The 22,610-nt window shown below is 32.9% G+C and overlaps 4 protein-coding genes across 15 annotated transcripts; 3 read left to right on the forward strand and 1 right to left on the reverse strand.

Annotated features, from left to right (window-relative positions):
* Positions 1–2,419: 2,419 nt before the first annotated feature.
* LOC100791101 (uncharacterized) lies at positions 2,420–8,861 on the forward strand. Of its 10 annotated transcripts, none has more exons than XM_006604834.4 (10): positions 2,420–2,526; positions 2,686–2,730; positions 3,255–3,387; positions 3,730–3,885; positions 4,045–4,150; positions 4,434–4,616; positions 6,290–6,452; positions 6,779–7,080; positions 7,287–7,376; positions 8,491–8,861. In XM_006604834.4, the coding sequence occupies exons 3-10, from the start codon at positions 3,373–3,375 to the stop codon at positions 8,550–8,552; spliced, it is 1,077 nt and encodes a 358-aa protein (XP_006604897.1). In that variant the 5' UTR covers positions 2,420–2,526; positions 2,686–2,730; positions 3,255–3,372; the 3' UTR covers positions 8,553–8,861. The 10 variants fall into 10 exon arrangements, with proteins under 10 accessions (XP_006604897.1, XP_006604898.1, XP_006604900.1 ...); XM_006604835.4 differs by having other exon boundaries at positions 2,431–2,526; positions 2,686–2,725; XM_006604837.4 differs by having other exon boundaries at positions 2,437–2,526; positions 2,686–2,720.
* A 1,525-nt stretch (positions 8,862–10,386) lies between these two features.
* Positions 10,387–15,541, forward strand: LOC100797784 (cyclic nucleotide-gated ion channel 1). 3 transcript variants are annotated; one of them, XM_006604841.4, is made up of 9 exons: positions 10,387–10,738; positions 11,397–11,487; positions 11,959–12,523; positions 12,669–12,881; positions 12,981–13,279; positions 13,494–13,605; positions 13,900–14,136; positions 14,239–14,633; positions 15,023–15,541. In XM_006604841.4, the coding sequence occupies exons 2-9, from the start codon at positions 11,459–11,461 to the stop codon at positions 15,321–15,323; spliced, it is 2,151 nt and encodes a 716-aa protein (XP_006604904.1). In that variant the 5' UTR covers positions 10,387–10,738; positions 11,397–11,458; the 3' UTR covers positions 15,324–15,541. The 3 variants fall into 3 exon arrangements, with proteins under 3 accessions (XP_006604904.1, XP_040868701.1, XP_040868702.1); XM_041012767.1 differs by having other exon boundaries at positions 10,463–10,766; XM_041012768.1 differs by lacking the exon at positions 10,387–10,738 and adding an exon at positions 10,800–10,946.
* A 150-nt stretch (positions 15,542–15,691) lies between these two features.
* Positions 15,692–16,848, reverse strand: LOC100798315 (probable aldo-keto reductase 1). The gene is made up of 2 exons (XM_041012770.1): positions 16,570–16,848; positions 15,692–16,464 (listed from the first exon to the last, which is right to left on the reverse strand). Exons 1-2 carry the CDS (start codon positions 16,714–16,716, stop codon positions 16,264–16,266), a joined length of 348 nt encoding a protein of 115 aa, XP_040868704.1. The 5' UTR covers positions 16,717–16,848; the 3' UTR covers positions 15,692–16,263.
* A 3,697-nt stretch (positions 16,849–20,545) lies between these two features.
* Positions 20,546–22,200, forward strand: LOC100527422 (uncharacterized). The gene is given in 4 exon segments (NM_001248924.1): positions 20,546–20,845; positions 21,141–21,214; positions 21,663–21,938; positions 22,045–22,200. Coding segments are annotated over 2 exon segments (303 nt in total). The 5' UTR covers position 20,546; the 3' UTR covers positions 21,145–21,214; positions 21,663–21,938; positions 22,045–22,200.
* The last annotated feature ends 410 nt before the right edge of the window (positions 22,201–22,610 follow it).

Consider the following 22,610-nt stretch of genomic DNA (forward strand, 5'->3'; position numbering starts at 1 on the left):
TTTCATTTTTTAGTAAAGAGTTTTTTTTCTATTGTTGAAAACTAATTTTTGTTTTACCAAAGGGTTTGGACCTAGTGAAAAGAACTACTAATATTCCATAAGTGAATCAAGATTGAAATTTTTGTTGGAAAAAATATTCACATTTTATATTTCCAATATGATTTCATATAAAGGAGAAGATTATGAGAAAAAAAATTGATTTTTTTAAAATAATGAAACAAAAAAAAAACTTATTTAATTAATGTCGTTCTTAAATGATCTTCAAAAGCAGTATCTCTTTTAGCTTTATACAACAAAAAAATAAAACATCTTTATGTTATTTTCGTTTTTCATTTTTACCCCTTATTTGTTTGAGTAGTAATGGATTAGACAAATAAACAAAAGAGATAGCTAAGATAGGAATGAATATTAAACTTCCCTATTTATTTGAAAGGATAAATAAGAAAAAAAATTGTTGTGAGACTTAAAAAAAATTCCTTTCCCAAATTGGAAAGAAGCGGGAGAATTTTTTTGGTTTATTATATTTTTAGAAAATTATAAATTATTTTTATATTAAAATTATTAGATTACAAAAATTATACACTTAATTATTACATATTTTTATAGATAAAAATATTATTTTGTATTATTTATTTATTTTTTCACTCTCGGTCTCTTTCTCTCATTCAAACAAGTAGAGAACAATTCTTCTACTTCTTTCTTTCTTATTTTTATCTATCTAAACATTACATTTTTTTAATTCCATTTCTATCATTCCTATCCTTTTTTTTTCTGTTTACTCTTAATCCAAAAACTTATCAGTTTTTTGTTACTCATATTCTTCCATTCACTATCTCTTTTGTTCAGATGTTCCCCCATTCCTACCATTTCTATCATTCCTATCTTTTTTTTTTTTTCTGTTTACTCTTAATCCAAAAACTTATCAGTTTTTTGTTACTCATATTCTTCCATTCACTATCTCTTTTGTTCGGATGTTCCCCCATTCCTACCATTTAAAACTTAGTTTTTGAAAAATATTTTATAAATAATAGTCCATAAATAAGAACTAAAAATGATACTCCATAAATAAAAATTAAAATTAAAATATTTTATCCATAATTAGTTTTCATTATATTTTGTATTTTCTTTCTCTCTATTTCCATAAATTAAAAGACAAGACAGCCTGGCGGTACACACTACACAGTTCACAGTGCCATAAGCCATTGCGGCCCAAACTGAAGAAAGACTCTGTTACAGCCGTTGCGATACGCACTATACAGTTCACTCGTTATATAATCTCTTTGTTTAGGAGTGGATTTTCAAACTAATCTTTTTAATTGTGTATATTAAATATTTTAATTTCTCAAAATTTAAAATTCATAAATAATTTTAAATTAATCAAAAACGTTAATTTACTTTTTAATTTTAGTATACAATTTCCTTTTTTTATAAAACCATGAAGTAACATTTTTTTAATATCACACTTTTATAATTTCAAGTAATGAGAGGTATACTAGTAGAAAAAAATACTATACCTATCACCTACGTGTAAAACAGTTTTCTTATGTATTATTTAATTATAATTTATGATATAATAGATTTGTTAACTTTTAAATTCCTTCTTATCTCATTATAATTTTTTAAGTTATTTTATACATATTAAGAAAAATTAATAAATAAAATAATAATTTTAAAAATTAATCTTATCATCTTATATTTATTTTTAATTTTTTAACTCATATCATTAATATTATAATATTATAAGAGATATAAATTAAAAAAATAATTAATGTTATATTAAAAATAAAAATAATAATTATTTTAAGACATATTTTTTTTACCCAACAACTATTATGAAATAGGGAGTAATAATTATTATAAAAATTATAATAAGATTGTTCTAATGGGGTTTTACATTGTGGATACATAGTATACGAGTATAAATAACAGATGTTGGTTTGTTTAACCATTACTTGAAAGTTGGAAGAAAGATCCTTGACTTAGTGTAATATATATTTGCATTTGCATAGATTTAGATCCTTTTTAATTGAAAATAATTGGAGAGTCTTTAATTAATAAATTTTCAACCATTAAATTAAATTGAGGGGTTAAATTTGATCATATTTCCAATTAAAAAATATTATTATTTTAAAAAATATCATAATTCAGTAAATATAACATAAAGTAAAATATATAGGAAAAAAGAATAAGATGAAGGGTAAAAAATAGCATGAATTATTAGTAATAAATTATTGATTTGATTCCTATTTTTATAAGACATTGTAATATTAATCATCACATCACTCATCATGAAAGAGAAACAAGTTTTATTAATTAAAAATACTCATATTTTTATATTTTAATTCAACAATTTAAAATAGTCAGATTTTTGTATTTTAATTCAGCAAATATAACATAAAAAGTAAAATATACAAAAAAAAAAAAGAACAAGATGAGGTGCAGAAAATAACATGAATTAAAGGTACACATACCTGATGAAGAAGTGCAGAAAATAGCGTGGACCAGAACCAAAAGAACAATGTAGAGGTAAAATCCATCTAACCAATATTATTTGTTTAAATTGAGATTATGCTCCATTCCCAGTCACTTTAGTCTCTCTTTTTCTTGAATGAGGCAAATCCTGAGTTCGTCGTGAGTCAGAGCTAGCTACCTTCACTTCACTCACTCTTTCACTTTGTGTTTCAGATTCAGCAGCAACTCTGCCCGCATGCGTGCGTGAGGTAAGGTAAGGTAATATACGCGTCGAGATCTGCTTTATTATTTCACATTTTCTGTCTTACTTCCCCTTTCCAATACTTTCTTTCTTTGTCTGAATCGTCGCCCAACGGAGTTTGTTCGCTCTCACTACCATTTACTGCGTCTAATTATTCTTGCAAAAACATACACTGCTTGTGACTTAACGTGGTTGTGGTTGTGAGCTATGTAATTATCACTACAACTTGTACATAATGTTATTGTTATCCGGTCTGTTTGTTAACGTGCTATAGTAAAATTCTAAATTAAATTTGTATTTTGTTTAAGTATTTTTGTAAAACATGGAATTCAATTACTGCAATTGAACTCCCTTGTAGTTTAAATTACTGAATATTTATTAAATGCCTCCACCCATCCATATTCATCTGAGTGTTTTTGAGATGGATTTTAAATTTCTTTGTAGTTGGGTTTGTTGACTTCCAAGATCCATGTACCTGTCAAAGTGATTTGCTTTTGCTTTACAATATCTTCTTACTGTTGTTCAGTGTTCTTCGTTTCAGATGAAAACTACTTCAAATCAAGGTTGTTGTACACACATATGTAAAATATCTTGAATTCGAAGTGTGAAGGATTTGCTGAGTTTCCCAAAGACATGTGGTCAGCCTGTTTTCGGCAGAAATGAAGAACTCCCAGGTTGTCTCCAGTTATAATCCTTTTATTCTGTTATTTAGTTCGGATTATCCACAATGGTTATTGCCCTATGTCATTAATTTTATGCATCTACTGCACCTGACCATATTGGCAAACAAAATTAAGGATGGGAATGCCTGATGTTGGTCCTTTTCAAAACAATTTTTGTATACACACGATGGTATTCACTGGTGAAAGGACAAATTTTCCATAAGGGAAACTACTTACTTCAATCAATCAAATGCATATGATTCCTGGATTAGCTAAGCTTACAATGTCAAATATAGAAAACATTATTGGACCTTTTTATTATATTGAAGTTAATTAGCTTTTATGGATTGGCAGAGCACACAAGAATTACAGTCCCCGGCTCAAGCATCTCGTGAATCACAGAGTGAACAACCAAAAAATCACACTACTGATGCTCCTGTTACTGATTCGGTTTCAGCATCTGCTTCAAGCAATGATAGCAAAAAAATTTCACGGCAGGATATAGATCTTGTAAGACAATCCATTGTTTGTAAACCATTTTAATCAACTTTGACTTTTCCCACTTGCTTTCCGTTTCTCATGCTTTTACAGGAAAATTTACAGAAGCTAATCTGGACTAATCTGTTTTTTTCTTCTGTTTTTTAATACATATTCAAACAAATTTTGTAGGTACAAAATTTAATAGAAAGGTGCCTACAATTATATATGAATAAAGATGAAGTGGTCAAAACACTCTTCGCTCGGGCAAAGATAGATCCTGGATTTACAACTCTGGGTAGCCATCTTGAAGTTTCTTTCATGTTATTTTATATATTTCATTCTAACAATCATAAAATAAATCTATTGTGTCAGTTGCTCATTTTTTTTATAAATAAAATGGTAATCTTTTACATGGGTTAATGGCATGGAAATAAACATAATTTGATAGTTGAGAGTGAGACATGTTTCTATTGAAAAGAATGGCCTACACTGCAGTTTTATCTATTTTCCTTTATACATAGATGCCCTCAAATCTCATTGCCTTCTGTTTGATTCTTTTTTCTTTTTTTAAAATTCAGTATGGCAGAAGCTGGAAGAGGAGAACACTGATTTCTTTAGGGCCTACTATATCAGGCTAAAATTAAAAAGGCAAATACTTTTGTTCAATCATTTGCTTGAGCATCAGTATCATATGATGAAGTATCCCTTGCCTACAAAGATTCCACTGGCTCCCATACAGAATGGAGTCCATCCAATGCCTGGTAAATTCTTGCCTCATATTGTATTCTCTTCTCATGTTATGCAATAATTTTCTGAGTTTCTGACTATTATTCTTAGTACACTGCCAAATTCCTAGTCAACATGGAAAAAGTATTGATACACACTTCTTCATCCATATTATGAGAAAGAACAAATAGTGTGAAGATGCACAGGGTTCTTGAAAGTTCTTTAAATCCTTACAGACTTGATGATTTATAGGTGGGTCTTGGGTCTTTGCATATTGAGCAGGTTATTGACTCAGAAATCTCAAGATAGATAGATATGTGGAAATGGAATCAAACATCAGATTGAAACCTAATTTCTGTTACACATGAGCAAAACTCCTAAATCTCACAGTAGTGCTCATCAACAAATTAAAAGTAGTAAACTTTGACCAAATGAGATCTTCTGCAATTGCGAATTCAAACAAGGAAGACTTACCACAAGAATTTGCTCACAATTCTAGATACTCTTTCTAGCAAGATTTTATAACCCCTAAGAAGAAAAGATACTTTCCCCTGTGGAGAAAAGAATTTGAAATTTATTATTCTAAGTAATGTTAACTCCCGAAATCAATAATTTCCCCACCTTATTTAAGCAAAATATAACTAACAAATTCAAGTCTTAATTAAATACCACTATATGGAAACAAGTCTAAACTATATCCAAAATCAACTAATAAAAGATTTTTGCAAAACTATTACAAGCCAAGTCATTTTTTTTCTTTCAAATTTCCATATTTATAACCAAAATATAGATATTAGCATCGAACAGATAGAGATAAGCATTGAGCACAAATTACATAAAGGCTTGCTGTCAGGTTGAGGGCATTTGGAAGTGCATTGAGCACAAATTGGGTAGCCACTGTTGGTGAAGAAATGCGCTGACACATGCAAGGCTGTGCAATTAGCAACATAAATGTGCTGAATGTGAGTTGATGTTGTGCTGATCTGAACACATATTTGCAATTTTCACCCACACTTCTATTTCAGAGCAATTTAAAGACCAAGAATTAGTGAAAATATGAAGAATTTCATTTACAAGATATTGATATATACACAAGTTAAATATACGAATTCCAGCTATAAATCTTACTAGATTCAACAATGTACTACACATAAACTCAATTCTCCACCTATATCTACATGTGTAGATTTATCTCCTTGCAAGGCCCATAATGCTAACACATAATTTAACACTAACAGTCCAAACTACTTCATTTAGTCTTCTAAAGCTTCAATCAAGTAGAACTATCCTGCCCCATTTCTCTCCAGGACTAGATTTGTATGAATTTCTGCAACTAGGTTTGTCATAGCTTCTTCAACTCTCTTAGCTCAAGCTCTTGTCATCAGACTACCATGAATCGCCAATGAATTACTTGTATTTGGCTGGTCTTTTTTGGTCTCCATCACTTATGCATGTTTTAAGGTTATAAGCTAAATGTCTAATATAACGCTAATGGCACCTCCCTCCCCGTTGAGAACACTGAAGAGCTAGAACAATGGCTCATAACCTAATTGATACTTGTGTGTTTTTATTTGCCATTCGCTTCTGGCATGAGATCAAGCTTAATCATTTTTCTTCTTTATAGCTGTGTAAGTTCACCTGTTTCTGTTCTTCTCTTACATTTTTCTCTTGTCTTGTAATTCTACAACACCATTTGTTTGCAGTGCAGTCAACAACCTACCTATGGGATACCCTGTGCTACAGAAGTCTTCCATTCCTGCAGCTGGTCAACCACATCTTGACTCCATGGGTAGTGGTATATCAAGTTGTCATGTAGTTAATGGAGTCCTGGCATCAAGCAACTCCCATCCCATTAGAATTTCCGGGAATGGGTGAGAACTTGTCTGATCCTACACGCTTCTTCTATTTAGGCCTTGTGTTTTTCTAATGGCTTTGTATAGGTGGCATTTGTATTTCATTTTGTCTTAAATGTTTAAAATGATAGTTACTTGTTGTGCATAAGTAGCAACTGGTTTTTATCAATGAACTGCTTAGTGGCTTGGTTGATAATGTGTTTCATGCATTATGCTTAGAGTGTTGTGGTTGTTGTGTACTTAAATGTTAGTTAAATTGGTGGAACGTGGAACAACTTCCTTCCTCTTCCTTTATAGTAATTTGCTTGATGGAATAATGGTAGCTGCTTTTATCCTTCTTGAAGTATGGTGATGGACCACAGTGCTCCTGTTATTCCACCAAATAGTGCGATGTCATCCTTGTCAGAAATGCCAGTGAGTCCGACATCAGTAGCATCCAATGGTCATTTCCCCTTCACTCCATCAGAAATATCAGGAATGGGCACCGATACATCTATCCTTGATACGGCATTCACATCTGATGTGGCAAGCTCCGTAGGACTTCAACTTGCACCGGACAATGGCACGGGGATTTCCAGATCCCTGGATCAAATTCAGTGGAATTTTAGTCTATCTGACTTAACAGCAGATTTGTCAAACTTGGGAGGTAAATTCGTTTCTTTGCTCTGAGATCCATTTGTAGATAAATAGTCAAAGTTAACGTAATTGGAGGCCTTCTGGAAGTTATTTGAGATTTACAACTTTTGATGATTTTGAGAACTTTGGCTTTTGTTGTAATTTTCTTTTTCTTTTTAAATCTTTACCCTGTGTGGACGTCTTCGTGCTTTATTTATGAATTATCTTTCTATGCAGATCTAGGAGCTCTAGGAAACTATCCTGGTTCACCATTTATGCAGTCTGATTCAGATATTTTGCTTGAATCATCGGATCAAAAGGACATAGGTAAGTGTGCACACACGCACACACACATGTTTATATGCATGTATGTCCTTTTTTTAATCTTCAAATTTTATAAATTTGGTGAATGGTATTGACTGAAATAGATTTAGATGGCAATCAAAAGGATCTACAAAATTATGAGCCTCCACAAGTGTACAAGGTACTCCATGGGAAAACAGTAATGTCAAGGTTTGCTTTAAAAGAAGTGTTAGCGTCTTCTCACACACCTGGTTTACAGTCATGAAAGATTGCAGAATATAGAATATAGACTCTATTCTGTAAAACCTTGTTAAGAGAAGCAAACATTGAAATAAATTGAACTACAAAGCTATAATGTGAAATACTTCACAAAGAAATCAAGTCTAAAAAATTTAAATTAGGAGAGCATATGAAACCATGGAGAATTTGATAATTTGGAAAAGATAGAAATGAAGATATCAAAACCAGACCAAAATTAACTAATGATGCAAAAATTTAGATAATTATCTTTTGTTCAAAATGTATCACCTTCCATGCGTGCTCCTTGAGGAGCAGTGCAAGTGCGCGAGTGCTGATTGATTGTATGCCTTTGCACCAATAAATGAGCTGACAAAAGGTTCAATGTTTGAGGTAAAATATCGTTGGGTGGCATAAAAGTCATCATACTCATTGTCCTGCCTGCTTGGTTGTGCGTCAGAAAAGATGGACGCAGATCCAGCTGAAACAAGTTGTAATAGCTTTTGCGTCAATTTGATGAGTTGGACGTGAAAACTTGGGAATACATGAGTCGCGGACGCTCTACCAGAAACACACGTCATCAATGTTGATCTGTGCATAAAATTCAATTTGTAAAGCTAGACCTTACAGCCAACAAATAATTGAAATTGACTGGGATATAACAATTTTTTATAAATAAAAATTAACATATTGGACTGCGTTTCAACTTGCATTTTGATGGATGTTGATTTACTTAATTTGCTAAATAATGTTATACATAAATGAATGGAAATGATTGTTCTTAAAGTTTGCAATATTTGGTGTGATTTCTCTTATTAGTTATTACTGCATAGTTTCGGAAGTTAAGGTTCAAGTCTGATTGTAACCAAAATACCTTTGTTTTGTTTTTTTTTTTTTTCAGTGGATGACTTCTTTGCTAATACAGAGCCCCCAGGTTCTCCGTCAGACGAGGAGAAATCTTAAGTGAAGTTGTAGCAAGTTATGTTTCAGATTAAAATGGTTAGGTTGGGTAAGATTAGGATTAATAAATGTGTCGTCCAGATTGCTCGGCGTACGAGCCGACAAATGTAGCTAGCCTGATGTATAAAATCAGGGCGAAGATGGAAAACGTCAATTGTTAGCTGAAGTAGTAATCTTGAGTTTTATTTTTCAGAGAAAGTGCTATTTGGAAATGTTAGGTGGTATGGTAAGAATGTGTAATTGATGCATTTGGATATATATTGGTTGGTTCACATTACACTACTAATGAGAACTATTCTTCATGCAGAATAATTTTACTTTGTTGGAGATGATGTGAAGTAGCAAGTCCTTTTTAGTCTTTGCCAAAATTGTTTTGATAGTTGATACCATATCCTCCTGATTCTATTTCACTCACTATTTATCTTAAATGTAGAAAATTAAAATAGATATCAGTAAAATCTACCGTTACTAGTATCATCAACACTCGATTTTATCTTCTTTCCGTTATTTTTATTCTTATTTTCATTTCTATTTTAATTCCCCCCTTTTCCCTCTTATTTTAGTTTTTAAATCCACTTTTTTTATTGTTGTCTTGAAAAATGTTTAGACAACACCTACAAGTCCAACTGTTGTCTCCCGGACCTTCTTGCTCCCTACAAGTAAAATTACATTCAGATTAGGCTTTGGGAATACAATGAGGTGCAGGAAGCAATTTAAGTAGGTGCATGAAGTTTTAGCTCACACCTACTAGGCCGAAGCCCAACTCACCTTTTTGTCTTTTGTTTTTTTGTTTTAGTTTAGTTTTGGGGTAACTTGAACTCAAATTCACTTTTTTTTCCAACTTTACTTCATCTTTATTATCCAAAGTTACTCCTCATCTTTATCATTTATTTTTTTGATCTAATGATTAAGATTAGTTAATGAATAGTGAGGATGAAGAGTAACTCTAATTTGAATAAATGAATCCCTTCTCTTTTTTTAATCTTTAGTTTTATTCTCCTTTTATTTTTAGGGAGTTGTTATTGCCCCAACAATTCCTCAAAATTTCATGATTACCCCTCTTTGAAAAGTATTACAGCATTGTGTTTTCGTTGCACAAAAGGGGATGTGAATTTTTCACAATAAAATCATGATTCTATTAGACATTTTATAGGGGGGGATTAAAACATGACTGTACTACGAAAGTGTGATTCTATTATACATTTTTTTCCAAAAAATACTAAACGAAAGTGTAAAATTTTATACAATGAAATCATGATTCTATTGTACGAAAAGTTGTTGTTGTTGCACAATGAAATCATGATTCCATCGTACATCAATAACACCAAAAACAACAAAATCATGAAGAAATTTCACAATAGGATCATGATTCTGGTTGACCACTAAAATGAAAAAAAAAAACCTAATAACATGAGTACAGGGTAGGGAGAGAAAAAATAGTTTGATAATTGCTCTTTGACTGTAGGGACCAAGAGCAGTTTTTTTGGAACCAATAATAATATCATCCTATTTTTAAAAGTCTAATTGGATCTCTAAGCCCAACACTTTTTGTTCAACCTATTTGAACTATCTAAGCCGAAGACTTTTGTTCATCTTTTTTTAACATGATTTATTCTTGTAAATGTTTCATATCAAAATTTAGTTGTCAATTCTCTGGTTTGTTTTCTTCTCTCAAATCAACATCATTAGTGTATCCTGTTATTATTATCTTTTTTTTTTCTTAAAATTTTGTTAACTAAAAATTAAATTCTGATTAATTCCTGTTGAGGCAAACAAATTTACTTAAGATTAAATTCTTTGAACATATATACCTAAATCTTATTTAGGAGGCCGGGTTTCTTGTGTGAAATATTGCTATTTTCGTTATCTTTAATACCTCTTGTATTTGCCGTACCTGTTTTTTCTAGGAAAGACGTAAGAACGTATAGCACCATAAAATAATAAAATTCAACAAGAAAATTGTCTGATGGCGTTCAATGCATTGGAATTTTGCATGTATTGGCGTGCTGAAGAGTGATGACTTGACTCTTCTCACAGCGTCGACTTGGTCTAAATCCTTCCCTCTCTCACTTTCTTTGATCTTTCTCATTTCTACAACAACAAAACGCCCCATCATTATTCCATCAACATCTCTCTCAACTCTCAACTCTCAACTCTGAAGCCTGCAAAGTGCAAACGCTCCCTCCAAGGCATGTAATTTAACTTGCCATATTTAAGGTTGCTGTTTCCTTTTTCCTTTGCGAATAACAGACCAAAATTTTATTTATCCAAACCTTTCTATTTTTAGCAACTTGTTCTTACTGAAACCAAACACGGTGTCATGTTGGTTGATGTGTTTAGCCTTCGTCTTGTATCTGATGAGAGTTTGGTGTTTCACACATGATAAACAACACCCTAGTAAAAAAAAACTTTAATTAGATTGATTGAATTTTTGCTTATTTATTCTTTACGTGTTTGTTTGCTACCCGCAGTTCCTTGTTTATCCTTTTTCGGTTCATCTTATCTTCATCATCTGTCCTTTGAGTTTCATATGGTTCAAGTTCAAGTGTCCCCACTTGTTTATCTTTAAAATATTAGCGTGTCTTTTGGTTTGGTTTTTTTATTTACATCTACAACAGTCTTTTCTGACATGGTCGAGGTTGGTTGTTGTGGGCCGTACTTGATTATTATTTATGGAGATTGACTTGACTTAAATATTCAAGTCGTTGGTGGCTATACTTTTGTAACTTTAATTAATTTATATTTATATTATTGTTTAACATATCATTGACCCTTGCCTTTTTCTTGTTACTAGTTTAGATTAGGGAGGACGAAAATAAGTTTCTAATTTGATGCTGGATTTTTCAGGCCTTAATCTTCACTTTCTGCAGAGCTTACCTGTTCTCACTTGATGCTGAAGTAGCCTAATCATGAATGCAAAGGGACATAAATTTGTGAGGTTCGGTTGCTTCTGCTTCATCTATTTGCAATTTCATTCGTTCATGCTGCTTCAGTTTTTTCTTTCAAAATGGGCTCATCTGCCTCAAAAAATAATGAAATTTAACTTCATAGTTGCATTTTTATAAAACATGACAGATTGACACCAAATTGTGAAATTAATCATCCAAATTACCATACTGCAACTGTAGTTTTCCAAGTTGGGCAATTACCAATTTTGAATCAATAACAAGATCAATGTCTGCAGTGTGGTTTGTATTCTCTATTTTTTTCTTAAGTTCAAACCCTATCCTACCTCTTGCCGCTAGTAAAGAGATTTGATCATGCTATCATTTTGATTTTGGAGTATGTAGTAGCCAATGAGGTGCCCCTAGGGAGACTTAATCATAATTCATATGATATTTGTAATTGTTGGAAACTAACATATATCTGATCCATAATTGTTTAGTTAACAAAATTTCTCTCCATCCAGGTTTGAGGACTGGAAATCAGAGTCATCTTTTAGTCCAGAGCAAGAAGATTCTATTGACAGTGGGAATCACAAAAGAAGACCAAGTGTGGGTACTGTTTTAAAGAGTATAGGAAGAAGGCTTGAGAGTGGGTCGGAGAAGATGAAGAACTTGAGAAGAGCTTCAGCTGTCCATCCTGTAAGTGATGGACAGAAAAAGCTGCCACCTAGGAAGAAAATTCTTGATCCACAGGGTCCGGTCCTTCAGAAATGGAACAAAATCTTTGTAATAACGTGTGTGCTGGCTGTCTCTGTGGACCCGCTCTTCTCTTACATTCCGGTGATAAATAATGAGGAAAAATGTGTTCATTTGGATGGAGCATTGCAGATCACTGCCAGTGTTCTTCGCACCTTCTTTGATCTATTCTACATTCTTCGCATAATCTTTCAGTTTAAGACAGCATTCATTCCCCCTTCTTCTCGTGTTTTTGGAAGGGGTGAGCTCATTGATGATCCTGTGGCTATAATGAAAAGATACTTAACTTCACACTTCATCATTGATATTCTATCAATTATTCCACTTCCACAGGTATCTCCCTCTTAAACTATTTCTTATATGTATTTATTTATTTTTCGATGATAAGAAGCCAAAATGAAGGCATTTTGTATCAATTAACATTTTTCAGTTCTGTTTGAGGCGAAAACCATAATAATTTGTTGTGTTTGACATTTAGGTGATTGTTTTAGCCATAAATCGAAATTCGAAAACATCAGATCCATTTGTAGCAAAGGATTTGTTGAAGTATTCAGTATTAATCCAGTATGTGCCAAGGCTTTTGCGGATGTATCCACTATTCAAAGAAGTAACTAGAACTTCTGGCATATTGACCGAGACAGCATGGGCTGGAGCTGCTTTTAATCTTTTTCTCTATATGCTAGCAAGTCATGTAAGCTAACTTTATTGCTTATTCAAATGCAATTTATGCATGTTCCTAGGTAGTCATCGTGATGAGTTTTATGATCACCAAATACATGTGGCTTATCAGGTGGTTGGAGCTAACTGGTATATGCTTTCGGTAGAGTCAGAGTTGCGGTGTTGGCGCAGAGAGTTAAGGAATGCTTCACTCTATCATCGAAAATACATGAGTTGTGTAGACCGCAATCCAAATGTCTTTACACTTCTCAATCGAACTTGTTCTTTGGTTGACCCTGACACAATCAAAGACCCAAACACCTTCAATTATGGAATATTTTTTGATGCTCTAGATTCACGTGTTGTAGAATCAACAACAGATTTTCCTCAGAAGTTCTTCTACTGCTTTTGGTGGGGTTTGCGCAATTTAAGGTTGGCCAATATAATCTTCTGTATTCTTGTTTTCATATATGCAAATGCAACATACTTATTTTATGAACTATAAAACTTTCATATCCTTATTTAATTTCGTTTCTAATATTTCTATTATTAGTGTTTGTAACATCTTATCAAGGAAAAATTAGTGCAATTTATTAGATGGTTGCCCAAAGCATACCAATATTAAAAAAATTGTCATCTTTTGCAGTTCTCTTGGACAAAATCTAAAGACTAGTACTGATGTCTCAGAAATAGCTTTTGCAATCTTCATTGCCATCTTTGGATTGGTCTTATTCTCATTACTTATTGGAAACATGCAGGTAATTCATTGTCTGCCAAAAAGAAATAATGTAGCTGTTTAGGAACCAAGTTTAAGAATGTTTTTTTATTTAAAAAAACAGTAGTTTTTCAGAAGTTGGGGCATGCCCCAAAGAAGCAACATAAATATAACTTCTTATCTCTGATGTTGATTTAAATAGTCATCCGAAGATTCCCCCATTTATAGATTACTATATTACAGTTGACTCCTTCGTGATTACATGCCCACCTAACATTTGAAAAGTTAATTTTATGCAACATTAGTTAGCTAACTATTGTTTTGAATATTGCTACAGAAATATCTGCAATCTACAACTGTAAGAGTGGAGGAGATGAGAGTGAAGAGACAGGACGCAGAACAGTGGATGTCCCACCGTATGCTACCTGAGAACTTGAGGGAAAGAATTAGAAAGTACGAACAGTACCAATGGCAAGAAAATAGGGGTGTTGAGGAGGAGGCATTAATTCGTAACCTTCCTAAAGATCTCAGAAGGGACATTAAGCGTCACCTTTGCTTAACTTTAGTTAAAAAAGTGAGTGTCACTCATAATCATGTCTCCCCATCTATTTTTTTTAATCTAACTGTAGTCTAATTGTGTAATGAACATTTTTATGTTCTTATTTTATTGCTTTAGGTGCCAATGTTTGAGAAAATGGATGAGCAGTTGTTGGATGCAATGTGTGATAGACTGAAGCCAGTCCTTTATACTGAGAAGAGCTACATTGTTCGTGAAGAAGATCCAGTTGATGAGATGCTTTTCATTATGCGCGGAAAAGTTTCGACCATGACAACGAATGGTGGAAGAACTGGTTTCTTCAACTCCATGTTCCTCAAGGCTGGTGACTTTTGTGGAGAGGAACTTCTGACATGGGCTTTGGATCCCAACTCCTCCTCAAATCTACCCATTTCAACCAGGACAGTAGAAACTATATCAGAAGTTGAAGCCTTTGCTCTCACGGCTGATGACTTGAAGTTTGTTGCTTCCCAATTTCGACGCCTTCACAGCAAACAGCTCCAACACGCTTTCAGGCAAGGCTTGATAATTTATATCATGTCAATTTCTTCTTTTTCCTCTTTGATTATGCATCATTACAATTTGTTGAATCGTGCTAGACAATAGGAAACAAGGTGCAGATATAACTCAACCATAAATTTTGTTTCTGACTTCTGAGAGTAGTTTTCTTATATAATCCCATCAAATTCATTTTAATATCAAATTATAAAAACTTTAGCAATAACAGAAGTCATAAAACCCATGTGATGACCAACCTTAAAGTACTACTCGTTTTTCATATGAGCACATGTGGGATTATTGTAATGATCTTAGAATACATTTCTCTTATTTTTATCGTATTTTCTTTTTTACAAAAAACTTCATAACCTCATCAACTTTGCAATGTGCTTGTTATTCCATGCAGGTTCTATTCCTCACAGTGGAAGACATGGGCTGCTACTTTCATACAAGCAGCTTGGCGTCGATACTGGAAAAAGAAGATTGAGAGGTCATTGCGCGAAGCAGAAGATGAGCTACAAGATGCTTTGGCAAATGAGGAAGAGTCTAGTCTAAGCCTTGGTGCAACCATATATGCATCAAGGTTTGCTGCCAATGCACTGCGAAATTTGAGAGAAAATAGCAGACACAATAGAATGCAACAGAGACTACTACCTCTGTTACCTCCAAAGCCAGCTGAACCAGATTTCACTTCTCAGAAACACTAATTTGCAAATAGGAATAAGTACATGTTAATGTTATCCATACTCCATAGCTATTTTGTGTGTATATTTTGGGAGGGTTGCTTAGGAATTGCTTCAACAACTACATGTGGATATGTAGGGGTAATATTTCATCAAAATTTAATTAAACAATCATTTAGATTACAATTTTTTAAATAACCGTCTAGTTAATACTGCAATAGTGACAGAAGTTTCCTTGAAAATGTACTAATCTTGAATTTGAAAATATTTCTGGTTAAGGATCAAGGAAGAGTAGCTAAAGAACAAAAAGCTTAGGTGCATTTCCTGTAGAGTAGCCTTTCTAATCCTCAAATAATTAGATATCAAGGTCACAAATTACAACATAGACCTTTGCCATACTATCTAAAATATCATCTAATAGTGATGTTGGTATCATATACACCAAAAACATATCTATAAGATAGGATTATCTACATCTCAAAATGAAGAGATTTTCTCTATATTTATTGCTACATTTATCCCTATAGTTGGATTACACTGGAGTAAAAAAAAATACTTTCCATCAAACGCAATTGAGGCCTACCAAAAAGATAAAAAAAATTCATGGATAAGTCAATAAATCCCATGTGGAATTGTCTTAAAATATGATGCGTTGACAATTTTACAATTAGAAGAGTAAAATTTATTTTTTATGACGCACATTATCTTATTCTAAGATAATGATGAGAAACTGTATTAAAATATACACTGGTGATAATTTTATAATTAGAGGAAAAAAACTACAACAATTCTCGATGATAACTATCGTCGTTTAAATTTCCTGTAATTATGAAATTATGACCGGATAATCCACAAATTCTGCTTGTAAGCTTGTAAGGTAGAGCTTTAACCTGTCTAAACTTGTAAAGTCAATTAAGATGGGAAGCACGAAACAAATCAGCAAATTCTCGAAAGAAACAACATTTTAGATTATGGACACCCTCCACAAGTACCTGCAAAGTGGAACAATATCTTGCTCAATTTCACGAGTCCAAAGGGAGCACTCCATTTGCACAGCAGTAATGGGATGAACAGCATGTGCCCTTCTAATTGTGACAAGGCTAGCTTCCGACAATCCAATGTACCTTATTTTTCCCTCTTGGACCAGCTTTTTAAGCACTCCCATCTGCCATTCAAAGAAAACCGAACAAACATATCAAAGACAGAGCCACCAAATAAATAATCCTCACATGAAGAAAAGTAACAAAAAATGTTTGGTGGCACCACTCACAGTGTCTTCAATGGGTACAGTGGTGTCAACAGGGTGCTGATAATAGAGATCAATGTAGCTGGCACCAAGGCGTTGGAGGCTACCCTCGCAACAGGACCGAACATATTCAGGGGAACCATTCACTATCACAGTATTACCATTTACCATTCGGTTTTGTATTGGAAAGAGTCTAATGTTTGTTAAGAAGTAACTAATTATCACTGGTTATTAAAGCTGACAAAGAAATCAAACACATTATTAGTATCGCATAAGCAGCATTCTTAGATAAAAATATTGGATCAGTAACGTGGTTTTGGGCTTACTGTTTTCTTTTCCCGGCCTTATTTTCTCGAGTTTCATTTTTTTTCCCTTAAAGAATTCGGGATGAATTCATTATATTTTCAAATTAATTTAAAAGAAACAAAAATAGAATACCGGGAGTTGATTTTTATTTAGAAGGAAAAAATGTGTACAGATAGCAGTTCATTAAATTGTGTGCAAATTAACACATTCATCACAAATAACACCAAACTTTAATTTTATCATAATTAACCATAAATTTTATCATATTTACAAAATATATAGACTTCATAAACTTTTTTTTTTCAATTTATCCTAAAAATTTACTATTTTTGTATTATAAAAAAACACCAACTTTAAATTCATTCAAATTAATTTTTCAAAATTATCTTTTTTAAAAATAGTTCTTTCTATCAAGTCATAGTGAAATATTTCAAATAATGTGTATCATTCGCTAATTTTTTTCTTCTCTATATTAATTCATTTCATTATATATTAAAATATATTAAAACGATAAGTTGTCTTTATTAACTTGATTTTTGATAATTGTTATGCATACATAATTTTTATATTTAAATCACATAATAATTATCTATTTTTTTCTCTCTTTTAATATTTCTTTTGTGTTAAAATATTTGGGATTTAGTTTCTTCTGGGTTTTATTCTGTGAATGTTAAAGTTAATTAATTTACAATGTTTTTTTTTGTAGAAATGACACACAGGGAGGCCTGGAAAATAATTGAAAAATGGGAACACACCGAGTGCAACAGTCCCACTCAAGGCGACATTATCGCTCAATACAAGAAGCCCCCTTAGCACAAGGAACCAACTTGAAAACCAATTGTCACTTGAGAGCGCACTAAGGGTAGATAAGCTTGTAAATTGTTGTCTAATCACTATCGATTTATTTGGTTTGTTATTTTTTTCTTCTATAATTAGTATTATTTAAGCATTAAAAACAAGTGGATCAATTCTGGCCAACCCAATGGTCATAGGCAATTAGGCTAGCTTGTTTTCATCATAAGACTCATCATGCTTGCCTTGCTCATTTGACATTTTTAGTCTTTTTCAATAGATTTTAACTTTATTTTTATCTAAATCATAAGTATCTTTTAATAAAAATAATTTTATTTGAATCAGATAAAATTATTATGAGTTATAAAACTCTTCCTTTAACTATTTCTTAAACTAAAACAACCTTACATTAATTGAGTTATGCATTTAGTGATTGTCAATAAATTTTAACTGCATATAATAGATAATATAAAATAATCTTTTGGTAAAATAATATAAATATAAAATACAATTTGAGATTTACGACATCACAGAATTTTTTTATCCTTATTGGTGATTTAAGGAGGAAGAATCTCCCGAGGGCTTAGAGGCAAAGTCCCATGTGGTGGCGTACGTGGTCGTAATATTGTGCATAAAATATGAAAAATTTGCTGTGTTTCATTTTCTTATTGTATTGGCATTTTCCGTGAAGTCTTGGTCGTTGCCTCTCCTCAGTTTCTGTGTTCTTTCTCATGAACTCAGGTCAAAATAATGCAGCGTCGGCACTGCTTTTTTAAGGTGTGTCCGAGTGCACTGTCACACACGACGCGCGTACTAACAACAAAGCGTCCATTGTTTCATCAATATAACTTTGAAGACTGCAAACGCTCCCTCCAAGTCTACAAGTTATATATTACTGCATGTAATCTAACTTTGCACATTTAAAATTGTTGTTTCCTTTTCCTTTTGTGATAAAACATACCAAACTCTTATTTATCTACCTTCTACTTCTCGCAATTGTTCTTTTCCTTGGTTTTTCAGAAACTAAACACGGAGTCATGTTGATGTTTACTTGACTTTGCAAATTGACTTCACTTGAATTTAAATATCCTAGTCATTGGTGGCTATACTTTTGTAAATTGTAACTTAATTAATTTATAATATTGCTAAACAAATCATTGATCCTTGCCTTTCCTACTTACATAACGTCAGGAGGAGGAAAATAAGTTTCTTATTTGATGTTGGATTTTGCAGGCTTTAATCTTCTGTTTCTGCGAAGCTTACCTGTTCTCACTGGATGCTCATGTAGCTTAATCATAAATGCAAACGGACACAAATTTGTGAGGTTCGGTTGTTCGATCCTGGTGTTACTGCATATTTTCTACCGTTTTAATTTTAGTAATCTAGGTAGGTACACACGTTGCGAACCACTTCTGCTTTATCTATTTGTAAGTTAATTTGCCCATACTGCCTCATTTATTTTCTTTTAAAACAGGCTCACCTGCCTCAAAAATTAATGAAACTTAACTGTTTTAACTTTTGATAGCTGCATGTTTATAAAGTTTGACAGATTGACATACTACAACTTTATTCTATGTTGCTTCGTCTTCCAAGTTGGGTAATTACCAGTTTTAAAATCAACCATAAGATCAGAGTCTGCTCTATGTGGTTTGTGTTCTCTATTTTGTTCAAGTTAAAACACTCTTCTACCTCTAGCCGCTAGTAACGAGATTTGATCATGCTATCATTTTGATTTTGGAGTATGTAGTAGTCAAAGTCAACAATTGAGGCGTCCCTTTGGAGACTTGATCATAACTCATGTGATTTTCGTAATCGTTAGAAAGTAACTTATATGATATATCGATCTGATACATCATACATTCATACATAATCACTAAGTTTAAATTTCTCTCCATCCAGGTTGGAGGACGGGAAATCAGAGCCGTCTTTTAGTATAGAGATAGAAGATTTTGTTAATGATGTACATAACGAAAAGAAAAGTTAGACCAAGTGTGAGTGCTGTTTTTTGAAGAGTATAGGAGGAAGGCTGGAAAAGATGAAGAACTGGAGGAGAGATTCAGATATCCTTCCTGTAACTGTAAGTGATGGAAAGAGAACTATGAAGAAAATTTTTGATCCACAGGAACCACTCCTTCAGAAATGGAACAAAATCTTTGTAATAATGTGCATATTGTCAGTCGCATTGGACCCACTCTTCTTTTACATTCCAGTGATTAATGAAGATAAAAAATGCCTTCATTTGGATGGAGCATCGAAGATCACTGTCTGTGTCTGTGTTCTTCGGACTTTCTTTGATCTATTTTACATTCTTCGCATAATCTTTCAGTTTAAGACAGGTTTCAAGACCCCTTTTTCTCGTGTTTTTGGAAGGGATGAGCTCATTCATGATCCTGTGCCTATAATGAAAAGATACTTAACTTCACACTTCATCATTGATATTCTATCAATTATTCCACTTCCGCAGGTATCTCCCTCTTAAATTCTTAAATATATTTATTTTCTGATGGTAAGTACTAAGTAGCCAAAATGTATTTTCCAGTTCGGTTTGATGTGAAAGACATGATAATTTGATGTCGTGTTAGACACTGTAGGTGATTTTTTTAGCCATTCCAAACCTGAAATCACCGGATCCATTAGTAGTAAAGGATTTGTTGAAGTATTCAGTATTGATCTTGTATGTGCCAAGGCTGTGGCGGATCTATCCACTATACCAAGAAGTAAAGAAAACTATTGGAATATTCACTGAGAAAGCATGGGCTGGAGCTACCTTTAATCTTTTTCTCTTTACCCTAGCAAGTCATGTAAGCTTATTTTTGTTCCTTGTCCAAATCCAATTTATACATGTTTCTAGGTAGTTATCATGCTGAGTTTTATGATAAAAAAATATACATGTGGCTTATCAGATGGTTGGAGCCGTCTGGTACATGCTTTCTATAGAGTCAGAGGTGTGGTGCTGGCGCAGAGAGTTGAAGAATGCTTCACTCTTTCATGAAGAATACTTGAGTTGTGGACACGGCGATCAAAATGTCTTTCAACTTCTCAATAAAACTTGTTCTTTCATTGACCCTGATAAAATCATAGACAAAAACACCTTCAATTTTGGAATATTCTTTGATGCTTTAGATTCAGGTGTGGTAGAATCTACAACAGATCTTCATCAGAAGTTCTTCTACTGCTTTTGGTGGGGTTTGCGCAATTTAAGGTGGCCCAATAATCTATTGTTTTTATATATATGAAAATCCAACATTCTTATTTTATGACCTATAGAACTTCTATATCTTTATCTAATTTCGTTTCCTATACTTCTATGTATTTATTTGAGTTTGTAACATCTTATCAAGGAAATGTTAGTGCAACCAAAATTAAAAATTGCCATCTTTTGCAGTTCCCTTGGACAAAACCTCAAAACAAGTATTAATGTCATAGAGATAGCCTTTGCAATCTTTATTGCCATTGTTGGATTGGTTTTGTACTCATTGCTTATTGGAAACATGCAGGTAATTCGTAGTTTACCGAAATGAAATAATGTAGGTGTTGAGGGACCAAGTTCAAGAATGCTTTTCATTTCAAGGTTTAATACACATTTTTGGAAAATTTTAACTAGGTCACTTCACTAAAAACATTTATAATTGGGTTCTTAATCTTTTACCATTTTTGTAATTGGATCCTGAAGTTAATAAAACCACCACAAATTGATTATTTTTCTAGTGGTTTCAAACAGTCACTGACTAACTCCAAGGATCCAATTACAAGAAATTTACAATACTAAGGATCCAATTACAATTTGTTTAGTCCAAGGAACTAATTAAAAATTCTCAAAGAGTGTAAAGGACCTGACATATTATACCTTATTTCAAAAAATAATAAAGTTTTTCAGAAGCTGGGGCATGGCCAGATGAAGCAACATATATAGAACTAGTTATCTCTAATGTCTATTTGATTTAAATACTTATGTTAAGAAGTTGTCATCCAAAAATTCTTCCCTTTATAGATTGCTAAATTGTTGAATATTGTTACAGAAATATCTTCATCAATATACGCAATCTAAAAACTTTATAGAGGAAAAGAAGAGAAACTTTATAGAGGAAAAGAAGAGAGTGAAGCGGAGACATGAAATAGAACTCTGGATGTCCCACCGAATGCTACCTGAGGACTTAAAGCAAAGAATTAGACGTTTTGAACATTACAAATGGCAAGAAAATAGCGGTGTTGACGAGGAGGCATTAATTCGTAACCTTCCTAAAGATCTCAGAAGGGACACTAAGCGTCACCTTTGCTTAGCTTTAGTTAGAAGGGTGGGTATCATCCATAATCATGATTCCTCCCCATCAAATTATTATTATTTTTTCTAACCATAGTGCGTGTAATAAACATTTTTATGTTCTTATTTTATTGCTTTAGGTGCCAATGTTTGGATTAATGGATCAGCAGTTGTTGGGTGCAATGTGCGATAGACTGAAGACAGTCCTTTATGATAAGCATAGCTGCATTGTTTGTGAAGGAGATCCACTTGATGAGATGGTTTTCATTATGAGTGGAAAAGTTTATTCTGTGACAACAAATGGTGGAGGATCTGGTTTCCTCAAGGCTGGTGACTTTTGTGGAGAGGAACTTCTGACATGGGCTTTGGATCCCAACTCCTCCTCAAATCTACCCATTTCAACCAGGACAGTACAAACTATGTCAGAAGTTGAAGCCTTTGCTCTCATGGCTGATGACTTGAAGTTTGTTGTTTCCCAATTTCGACACCTTCACAGCAAACAGCTCCAACAGGTTTTCAGGCAAGGCTTGATAATTTATATCATGTCAATTTCTTCTTTTTCCTCTTTGATTATGCATCATTACAATTTGTTGAATCGTGCTAGACAATAGGAAACAAGGTGCAGATATAACTCAACCATAAATTTTGTTTCTGACTTCTGAGAGTAGTTTTCTTATATAATCCCATCAAATTCATTTTAATATCA

This window comes from Glycine max, chromosome 19, assembly GCF_000004515.6.
Source record: "Glycine max cultivar Williams 82 chromosome 19, Glycine_max_v4.0, whole genome shotgun sequence".
Taxonomy (NCBI): Eukaryota; Viridiplantae; Streptophyta; class Magnoliopsida; order Fabales; family Fabaceae; genus Glycine; species Glycine max.

Excerpts from the sequence above, each read along its gene's own strand:
- LOC100791101 (XM_006604834.4), top strand. Across the intron at positions 3,886-4,044 it reads CACGGCAGGATATAGATCTT|GTACAAAATTTAATAGAAAG; the intron begins GTAAGACAATCC and ends CAAATTTTGTAG. Across the intron at positions 4,151-4,433 it reads TCCTGGATTTACAACTCTGG|TATGGCAGAAGCTGGAAGAG; the intron begins GTAGCCATCTTG and ends TTTAAAATTCAG.
- LOC100797784 (XM_006604841.4), top strand. The coding sequence starts at position 11,459 with ATGAATGCAAAGGGACATAAATTTGTGAG. Across the intron at positions 12,524-12,668 it reads CAATTATTCCACTTCCACAG|GTGATTGTTTTAGCCATAAA; the intron begins GTATCTCCCTCT and ends TTTGACATTTAG. Across the intron at positions 13,280-13,493 it reads TGGGGTTTGCGCAATTTAAG|TTCTCTTGGACAAAATCTAA; the intron begins GTTGGCCAATAT and ends CATCTTTTGCAG.
- LOC100798315 (XM_041012770.1), bottom strand. The coding sequence starts at position 16,716 with ATGGTAAATGGTAATACTGTGATAGTGAATGGTTCCCCTGAATATGTT. Across the intron at positions 16,465-16,569 it reads CTGTACCCATTGAAGACACT|ATGGGAGTGCTTAAAAAGCT; the intron begins GTGAGTGGTGCC and ends TTTGAATGGCAG.